The sequence below is a fragment of the Zosterops lateralis genome (genome assembly GCF_965231275.1).
Source record: "Zosterops lateralis genome assembly, chromosome: 3".
NCBI classification, from domain to species: domain Eukaryota; kingdom Metazoa; phylum Chordata; class Aves; order Passeriformes; family Zosteropidae; genus Zosterops; species Zosterops lateralis.
In genome coordinates, this window is record NC_139764.1 from 78,248,074 (window position 1) to 78,258,707 (window position 10,634).

At 40.1% G+C, this 10,634-nt stretch overlaps 1 protein-coding gene across 1 annotated transcript; it reads right to left on the reverse strand.

The window, feature by feature from the left end:
* Nucleotides 1-5,395: 5,395 nt before the first annotated feature.
* On the reverse strand, nucleotides 5,396-8,664 carry HTR1E (5-hydroxytryptamine receptor 1E). Its single transcript, XM_083856186.1, has one exon. It carries the CDS (start codon nucleotides 8,562-8,564, stop codon nucleotides 7,470-7,472), a length of 1,095 nt encoding a protein of 364 aa, XP_083712312.1. The 5' UTR covers nucleotides 8,565-8,664; the 3' UTR covers nucleotides 5,396-7,469.
* Nucleotides 8,665-10,634: the final 1,970 nt, after the last annotated feature.

A 10,634-nucleotide genomic window follows, 5' to 3' on the forward strand; every position in this document is an offset into this window, starting at 1 on the left:
GGGTCATTCCTTCACAGTTCTCACATTTATTTGGGCCCTGAGTCCTCTGGGTGAAGGTGGAAGCCATGGTTTGTGTTGGGGGAAGACAGGACTCTGAGGAAGGCAGGGAACAGCAGCAACACCAGGTCCCCAGGGTACAGTCTCTGCCAGCCATAACCCCCCAGGCCCCAGCCTCCTTCCTGCCTGTGGGCTCTGCATGCATGGTGGGAAAGGGTACAGCCTCCTACTGATCCTAATTAAAACCACAGATAACCTGCTCTTCAGCAAGTAGTGAAACTGCTGTACTGAAAAATTAAAGGATTTTGATCTGTGACTTGTGTGTATATGCAAGCAGCAGACCAAGACAACTACGCTTAATTTTGCAATCCTAGATTAACTTCTGTGAATCTAATTGGATTAATTTTTTTTGTCAGCTTCAAAATTATTGTCCAGTCATAATACAGAAATGTTCTGAAACTGGAAAAATAAGAGAGAGAGTATTTTCTTGTTATTCTGAATTTAAAAAGTGATTATTTGATTTTTCATATGCAGGCTTAGCAATAAACAAATGAGGAATTGCACTGGAATATGTATGAAGAAAAGGAAAAGTCTAGCTGATAGACTCTATTTTAATGGTCAATTCAATTAAAAACCCTCAAGCTGGAGGTGTTGGCCTCATTTTTTATTTATTGAAGAAATAAGCTTGTTGAGGCTTAACCCAGCAGTCTAGCAGCTTGGCAGGCTGTTCCTCCTATAACGGACTGACATAATATTTCTAGTGGCATTACAAAGGTGAAAGTAATTTGTGTGGAACTTTCTATTCCCTTGGAAAGGTCATTGTAGAAAGCTTTGGAGAGAAACAATTTTTTTATTGTAAAATCCAATGGAGGGTTACTCTGCTTGTTGCAAGTTGTTCAGACATGCACATGTGATTTTATGTTTTGTTTCTTAGTGCTTTTTTAAAATTAACATCCAGAAGTCATTTCAAATTGTGTGCAAAGCAACTTGCAAAGGAATAGGAATTCTGTCCCCGCTCTTCCCAAAAGTTTTGTTTTGTTTCTTAATTGACAAAACATGCATCTTTTATAAAGTGTAATTGCAAGGAGACAGTGCTTTATGCCTCACCTCATAGAATGTGTGCCATTTGCAGTCATGCAGTGTACAAAATGAATATGGGAGATGCAGTACGTTACAAGATTTGAGTACCCCAGTGACAAGGGATCTTGCACCAGATAGAAATGAGGCTCAGAACTTGTCATAGAGGAAATTAACCCACAAAAACTTCAGAAAGCTGCTCTATATGCTAATGTGCTTTAAGTAGGCAGTGGAAGCAACTGGAAGACCATGAAATGTGATGGGCAGTGGGAGGAGTGGGGTGGGCATTTCCAGCACCACTACTCGCATCTGGAAACAATGCTAGCTGTGGCTTTAGTTTTTATTGATAGATGCCCCATGGGTGAGGAGGAGAGGGGGAATTATTAAAAAGATATCTTCAAAAATTGTGACACATGTAAAGAAATCATGGTTTAATACAAGTATTTTTCACTTGAAAGAATCTCAATGCACATTAGAAATATGATCTGTAGTAAAACTGCAGTGAAGCTGAATAGAGGCTGTGCAGAACAGAGCCAGGGAAGAGAGCCTGGAAATTTAGGAAATCACGTTCATGACCTGATTTCCTAAAACTAAGAACAGATGCTTAGGTGATGTGTATCAACATAGCACAACGTGGCTGTGCTTCTTGCTACAGGTTACTAGATGCCACTGTGGTGCTGAGGAAGGCTGCTGAGAAAAAGAAGGAGAGAAAGATAAACAGGGAGAAAAATTAATGAACAGGATTCACAGACCAGGAAATAGTGAAATGAAGAGGAAAGAAAAGTGATTAAGAAGGCAAAAAGTTGAAATTAGTCTTTCTCCCTTAGGTCTTTGAGAAGATGTTAATATAATTTTCTAATTGTGTTTTTTTCCCCACAGCTCATTCATGGTTACATCTACTCACAGCAGCAACATCAAAAATTTATATTTAAGCACTGATTCATAGAAGCATAGAAATTAACTGAGTAGGAAGGAGTAATTTAATCATATAACACCATCTATAGGTGATCACCTTCACGGGATTAATGAAGAAGTAAGGATTAATGAAGAAGTAAGGATCCCCTGGCAGTGTAACAGAGGGAGGGAGCAATGTTTGCAAATGTAATAGAGTAAAATAAAGAATGCTGAAGAATAATTTTACAGTGGATGAACCTGGAATTTATCCAAAGTTGGATAATTAAAAAGATATATATTTTTGGCCCCAAATGAAAAATAGATAGCCATTAGAAAGGGTGACTATGTATTGCATAGGACTCTTATGAAATACTACTTGAACAATAAAAGATATCACAAGATTTACTGTATCTATTTAAGCAATAAAACAATTTGAGATAACTCTTCATAGAAATCATTTGGGTGTGTAAAGGATGAACATAAACCACCTTGTCTCTTATTGATATTTGCAATGGTTAAACAATACCCAGGTACAAGGACTATCTCTGCACTTAAGCTGGAAGCTTGTATTTCTCCTCAACACTCTAATGCTCTTTATGTTTTGATAACTGGAATTCAAATCAGAGGAGTGGAAATAGAGTCCTTAGAAAAGATTCCTTTATTCTTTTAATATCTTGCCTAAGATAAACCCAAAATTTTTAGGTTAGTTTTTTGTTTGTTTGGGGTTTTTTGGTTTGGTTTTGGTTGGTAGGTTCGTGAAGGGTGGTTTTGGGGTTTTTTTGGGGTGTTTTTTTTTTTTTTTTTTTTTTTTTTTTTTTTTTTGGTTTTTTTTTTTTTTTTTGTGTGTGTGTGTGTGTTTGTAGTGTTTTTGTTTGTTTGTGTTTGTTTGTTTGTTTTTGTTCCTTCCTTGCACATGCAAATGACAAAGAAGTAAGAATTGCTAACAGTGGAAAACTGGACAGCTCAGCTGCATGATAGTGAAGTCTGAATAGTGACAGTCTTTTACATAAAGTTGGTGAGGCAGGGGCTTTGTTTTAAACCTTCTGGGAAGTTCAATCCCATCACCTTTCTCCATACAGGAAAAACAACAAAATTAACCTCGTGCTGTAAACAACTCGGTACATCATTGTGGTGAGGAGCCCACAACTTTAAAGTACTGTGCATGAGCCAAATCCAAGTTGCTGAGGGCATATGCAGCTCTTCATGTGTTTGTGCTGTGTCTATGTATGCTGTGCACTAGAGAGAGAGCTCACCTCAGAAGAGGATGTGGTGTGTATGGGAAAGGTGGAGAAAAAAAGACAGACAATGCACACACACAATAATAATTCCTCCACTTCCCACAATGACTGCTTTTCTTTCAGGAGTTCTACCATATCAGAAGTGGTTTTGAGAAGGAAAAAAAACCCATCAGCTGCAGGGAACAGGAGAGATGTGGAAAGATCATGCAGGTGGTAAGGACAAAGCTTGCAGTGAAGAGAGTTATGGTTGGTACAGGCAGAAGAACAGGAGCTGAGTGAAACCTGAGTAATCTGTGCAGGGACAGACCCCTCAAAGCAAAGATCTAGGTCCATAAAATGACAAAATGAGGGTCAGTTTTAATGTGGAAGAAAGGGAACAAAAGGATAGAGTGCAGAAGAAAGGCAGCAAGATAAAAATATAGGTAAAACAGCATTTGAAGAATCTGTCTTTTGGGGAGGACAACTTGTTGATTGGTGCAATCTTCAGGGATGTATGAACTCACTCCAAAGCACTGGCTGCTTACAGAGAGCAAAACCTGGATATGGCCTAGATAAATGTAAAATCTTGCAGATTTGAACTGCCACAATCTGGGAATTCTGATAATGGCTGAGAGGGGGAAGGAACAGGGGCTTGATCTAGTAGGACCACAATAAATTTAGAGATTAGAGAGAGTCAGAAACCCAAAGGCAGGACAGGCAGGGAGTTAGGGTTGTAAAGCAGGACAACTTTGCAAGGGCACCATTAGACAAAATATGGCTTTGAGTTTGCAGGATGGTTTAGAGAGGTTAAGGAAAATGGAGGTAGTCTGTAGGTCTTGAATACATCAGTAAGAGCTTGTTGGGAAGACCTTGTATTGCAGAACATGGTGTGGGTGGGCCTGATCCAGGATAGGTGTGAATGGGGAGTTGCCACAGACAGGTCAAGAAATGTATCAAAACCCATTGCTTGTAAAAGCAGCAAAAACTTAACATAGAAAAAAATGATGTTGTCAAACACTGGTGTCAGACTAGCAAAAGTTTTTATTTTCATGAGAAGATTGGTCATTTTTGATCAAGTAGCCAATCCTTTACATTGTTCCTAACTTTGATTCTGAGCATGGGGAAAACATACATCTTCATCAATCTAGTGGCATTTGTTGGAAAACATTCTCTGTGTTTAGCTAATGACTTAATTAGAAAATAAGTAGTCAGCTGGCAGTGAATGGTGAGTCTTTATTTAACAGGAAAGCACGGAAATTAGCCATCCATCTGTTTTTTCCTGTTAATTACCTCTAAATATTAAAATTGAATACAGCCTTCAACCTGATTGGTAGTTTGAGTGGTAATAGTGGTGTTCACATACTAAAAGGAAGCCATTAGTAGAAATAAAGATGATGCAGCTCCTGTATTTTACAGCTTTCATCCATGTTTCTGAAGCACTGCTACCTGCCTATGACAGCTGCTGTGGAGGTCACAGTCAGCACTTCCACACTTACGGCTTTAAGGGAGCATCAGTCTTGGCAACAGAGTTAACGGAGCTGCTGTTTTTCCATGAGAAACATGACAGCATACAGCATGTCAGAGCAGTGTTGACCTGTGAGGCTGGTCCCACTTTGAGTTTTGTTGTTTGTAGGGGCCTTGGACTAGCTGGCCTCCAGAGGTCCTGTCCAACCTAAATTACTCTGTGTGCCATGTGCCCTTAGGAGCAGCAGTCAGAGCTGGAAACATCTCCCATTTTGTTGGTTTTCCCCTCTTCACCAGCACTGTCACTCCCACCCCTTTGCTTCTCCCAGAAAAACCACCTGTGCAGCCCACCCCAGAGCTGAGCCAGAACCCCAGAGACAGACCCAAAGAACCTGGTTGGGGTGCAGCTTCTGCCTCAGCTGGGTTCCTTGGTGGGGCTCAGTATGTCAGGGCAGTCTTGCAGATTTACTCTGCCTTTTCTGGTCATCACCATAGCGGGGCACACTTGTGCAACCAAGGTTCACCAAAATCTATTCTCTTCTAGCCATAACTGCGTGTGTGTGTGTCCTGTTTTCTCTGCCACAGTCAGCCTCTTTCAGAAATTGTGCCAAGTCCTTGTTCTTTAATAATAAGTTCTATTGCACTTTCTGAAAGGAATAAAAAAATATTCTGCAGCACTTCTTACAAATACCACATTTGTATTTTAATTTCCGGGGGGGAGGGGGGGTGGGGGTGGGGTTGGGTGGGGTTGGGTGGGATGTGGTTGTTTATTTTTGGTTTTTTTTTCTTAATAGCATATGTAGTCTGGGGACCTGCTTCAGAAGCTTTATTGGCAGGCAGGGTCAGGACACACTTCCCTGATTCCAATCAACAATTTTCACCCCCAACAAGCTGCAAAAAGGAAAAACTGTAATGGATGTTTGTGCTTCTTCACTTGAAGAAATTTTCGTGGCTGAGATAATTTTCCCCTCTCTTTAGGTATTAATGTTTGCTAGTAGGGAACCCAAAGGCATCTGGAGGAGGCAACTGCAACAGTAGCTTCAGAAAGACAGGTGGAGATGAACTTCACGAATTCAGGCAGGAAGTCCTGAAGGAAGAATGCCACTGCATGTGGGTAAGCAGCAGGTCACACTTTTGTCACCTTCAGACTTGGTTTACACTCAGCTTGTGGCACTGCATCTTTCCAGCCAAATGCTTGCTTTCACCAATAAGGATGTCATTTCTCAGTTCCATTTGCAGTTTATTACTCACATATTACTTACACTTCCTTGACTCTCGATAAGAAAAATGATTGCCATCTTGTAAATTTTCAAAACATTTTAAAGAGATGGCTTCCAGTGCTGCTGCAACACTTTTGCTACCTCTAGTATTTGTTTTGATGGATTTGGAGCTGCCATACTGTAGTTTTCACTGTTACTACATGTCAGGTTGACATATGTGGTATTTCCTCTCTTGTGTATTGGTGTAATTCAAAAAGAATTTGTCCAGAAAATGAACAGGGAAGAAAATTAGGGTGCAAGGTGAGTAATAAAATATTTAAAAGGGCTTAGTTGCTAATGGACAATACCAAATTCTCAGCTTTTTTTTGCCCCTTCCCAGAATGATTTCCATAATATTTGATTCAGAAAATTTTAACTTCCATAAGCACAAAAGACACCATACAAAGGACTCTTCATCTCTTGGGACAGGGGAAGTAGGTCTGTGAAGGACTCCCAGAGCAAGAAATCCTACCACAGCACCTGACCATAGGCTAGGTGGGCAAGATTGCCATTGCAAGTTGTAAGATGACCACAAAGCATATGTGTACACTGCTATTTAAAATAAATTATTTTACTGATTTTTTTTCTGATATTCAGAAATAATTAGGTTTTAGCTGATGTTTTAAAATTTCTGTATATTGCTGGCCTGCTGAGAAGACATCCAGTTGTCTAAATTGGTGGGGGTAAGATCCATAGATTCTTGTGGCTGTGCACCACAAGATTCAGGTGAAGTGTGGCACAAGTGAATAATACCACCCCAGAACTGACTAAGGCAAAAGGCCTGAAGAAATAGGGTTAGTGGTATTGAAAGTGTGACCACTCAGATGTGCAGTTAGCTTCACAAGTATGACGCTTGCTGCATCCTCTCAATTGCCAAATGATCTGCACTGGTGTCTGCCCAACACCTTGAATGTAAATCTGGAATATTACACAAAGAGAGCCACTTAAATAATTCCTTTGGGTTATGAAATGGGATAATTTCTAGATGCAATGAACTGAACTTGGCTTTCTGTTTTGGGAGTGTATTCCTGAAGAAAGGAATAATTTATTCTGCCTCAATCCAAAGTGGAAATGGTGGTAATTTTCTTCCTAAATGGCTGTTACAGCTTTCTCAGAACGCCACAGTAAAGAGGTGCTGTTTAGCTGTCATGACCATGAAGTGTTTATTAATTTTTGAATAGGTACTTACGGGGTTCAGTTTATACAGTACATAATTTAGATGTTTGAGTCTTAAATGGAAAAAGTATAAAAGTGAATATTGTTTTTTGCTTCTTGAATCATTAATTACACAAAATGTCTTAGACATGAGGACCTAATACTATTTTTTGTTGTTTCATTTCTAAAAAATCGTTTCATTTGTAGAATAAATTTATTTCAAACCCTTTACCATGAATAACACTAGAGATTAAAAAATGGCATAATGAATTACAGGCTGAAAAACAGTCAAGCAAATAGGCAAACACAAAAATTCCCTTTTTCAAGGGAAACAGTGGCAGAGTCAAATCATTTTGCTCATTTTTAAGGCCAGGAGTCATGCCAGCATCATCCTCTCTCAGTACTTTTAAGTATGCTCTCGACACCTGATGAGCTTTCTAAAGGCCAGTTTGAAATCCTCGTTAAAGCTCGTGTACAGCAAAGGGTTGATGAGCGAGTTGACATACCCAAGCCAGGTCAAGAAGTCTGCTACTTCTGGAGAGACAGTGCAAATGTGGAGGCCCACAAGCAGTTCCTTGATGAAAAAGGGCAACCAGGACAAAATGAAAGCACCTAAAATCAGCCCCAAAATGCGAGCAGCCTTTCGTTCTCGTGTCGTGGAGATCTGCTGCCGGTCGCCAGCTGGGTCCAAGTCATTCTCAAAAGGAGGGATCCTCACAGATGCATTGATTTTATCAAACTCTGTGGTTGGGTCAGATGTGGAGAAGTCCGAGACGCAGAATGTCTGTGTGAGCTTGCAGCTGGCAAAAGAGTTCTGGCTGTCAGTGCTCCTGTTGCTGAGGTGGCGGCTTGAACCCCGCTTTTGGTAAAGGCTCTTTGCAGCGTGGTAAATTCTGTAATACAGGATCAGGATCAAAGTCAAGGGGATGTAAAATGCCCCGAATGTGGAATAAATAGTGTAGATTACATGGTCGTGCTGAATGCGACATTCACTGGGGATACTGACGCTGTGATTGTTTCTCCAGAACAAGGGGGGCATTGATATGAAAACAGAGATAGTCCACACGGTGGCTATCATCAGCCCAGCCCTCTTTGCTGTTCTTTTCCTGGCATATTCGATAGCGTCTGTGATGGCCCAGTACCTGTCCAGTGCAATTACACACAGATGAAGGATTGAACATGTGCAACAGGTCATGTCGACGCTCAGCCAGATCTCACAGATGAAGTACCCCAAAGTCCATTTGTCTATCATTATGTAAGTGATGCTCAAGGGCATGACGAGAACAGCAACAAGGAGATCTGTCACAGCCAGTGAACATATGAGATAATTTGCTGGCTGGTGGAGCTTCTTGGTTGTGGAGATTGCTGCAATTACAGCAGAATTCAGCAGCATAGTCAAGGTTGTGATTGTGGCCAAGGTCAGGGTAACGAGCATCTTTTCAGTTACTGTTTTTGGCTTTGTAGCCACACTGGCTTCAGTGGTGCAATTTGTGAAATTCATTTTCCCCTCCAGGATGCAAGAAGTTGGTAATGAAGGGTTCCAGGTTCAGAAGTTATCCATTTTAAAGAGATGCTCTATGCAATTGAAATTTTTTTTTATAATCCCATTTTGAACAGCGCAGCAAAAAAGCTTCCAGTTTTCTTCCTGCTCATTGTTTTTCTAGAAGATAAAACCACATCTGTTAGTCAAGCTAGGATAATCCCACCTTTTGGTAAAAAAGCTTTGCATTTCTAATATTATCATCCGAAATAAAATGTTGGTCTCTTTTCCCTTCTCTCCTCTTGCCTTTTCTCTCCCCTTTTCTCTGCATTCATTTTTTTTCTTCTCTAAAGGGCAAATTGGGCCAGATTTCCTGCTGATGTGAAATGGTTATTCCTTCTCTAGTTTTGGAGATTTTACTTAAAATAGGAGGCTGGACTAAGGGACCTTCAGAGGTCCCTTTTCACAAACATGTCTATGATCTTTGTGATACTGATACCAGGAGCTAGTCCTTTTCCTGCTTGTTAAAATACACTCCAGCAGATGAAGAGCTGAGGGAATTTGCCTTTTCATTTTAATTGCTATATGAGAGGCATCAATTACTTTTATATATCACCTTTGGAAAAAAAAAGCAGCAGAGCAGCCTATCTCAGCAAAGGCATGCCAGCATTTCACAGCTTTTTATTTGGCTTTTTCATATCCATGTCTGTATTAATATATCAGAAACTGTACTTAAAAATTACTCAGGTTACTTTTATCATGCAGGTTTTCAACAAGCAGGTTTTAAAGCTTTATGGCAAATGCTTGGTTTTACACAGCACATCAGTGTTGCTAGGAGCTCATATAGTGTTGTCTAATTATTCCTGACATTTCACATATCCCACTGTGAGTGTCTTTAGAGGAGACAGACAAAAAGCTTCTGCCCTTGCTTTGAGATTTCCATCTAATTGTGCTCCCTGTCAGAGAGTCCAGCGTGATGCAAGGAACAATAATTCTAAAAAAATTTAATTTTGTTTCAGAATTTCACATGTCTTTTCTGTACATACCAAATGCTAACTGAAGCCAAAGTTAACAGTCCATGAGATGCAGCTTGGGATAACCTCTTGGACCTTGCTTACTCATTTATAATTTATTTTGGCATAAAGGATGTGGAAAGCTGAAAGTCTGAATTCCTTTCCATTGAAATAAACAGAAAGATTCCTTCCTCAGCTTCATTTATCAGAGTAAGGAGGCTTCTAGTATAGTTGTACAGGCTCCCTTTACAACCAGGGGAAGAAGACAGCGGCTGCTGGAAATACAGTTGTCCCCTCTCGAGACAAGCCTTTAAGGAAGATGCTATGAATCATATCCTGGAAATGCTGATCTTTCTCTATTTCCACTACAAGTGGCTTCTCCATCTATATTAACAGAGTTGCATTTAGAATACATGCCTGATTTTTAGATGGTTAAATCTGAGAGGTAAAACCCATTCTCACTGACACCAGTGGGACTTGAATTAGGCTCTAGGTTTGCACATGCAAGCTAATGAGGAATTAAGAAACTGAATGAGGAATTATGCATTTAAAGCTAGTTGGCTGCTTAGCTCTGTGTACATATGCTCGTCTTCAGAAATTGGAGTGCCATCTTCAGAATGAGCTGAATGAGGAAAAATTAAAAATAGAAACTTTACATAAAAACTTCTATTTGTGGATAGGCTCTAGGAAAGCAGATCTGTATTGCCGTAGTCTCTGGGTTAGCAAAATGTGTGTTTTAATTTTGCCCAAGGAACAGCAGAACTGCCTTCCCCCCAAGGCATTCTCTACTCTTAAGAATCGACTTTAAACAGCTTTAAACTACAAATAGCCTTGGAGGAAATATTAGGCCTGCTTTGAAAATTGACTGGAGAAGTCAGATGGAAATCCATCCATCAGTCTTCATGTGGTTACCGCACATAGAAATGTCAATTTGATTGTTTAGGCCTAAAGCCAAAATATCAGCTCAAACCTTCTTCATAAATTGTTCATGGGAGTCTTTTCTGTCAAGCCAGATTCTGATTTCCTTAGCTTGCACCCTTATTACGTCTGATGCTTTGATCAGAGGATAAAGCAATGA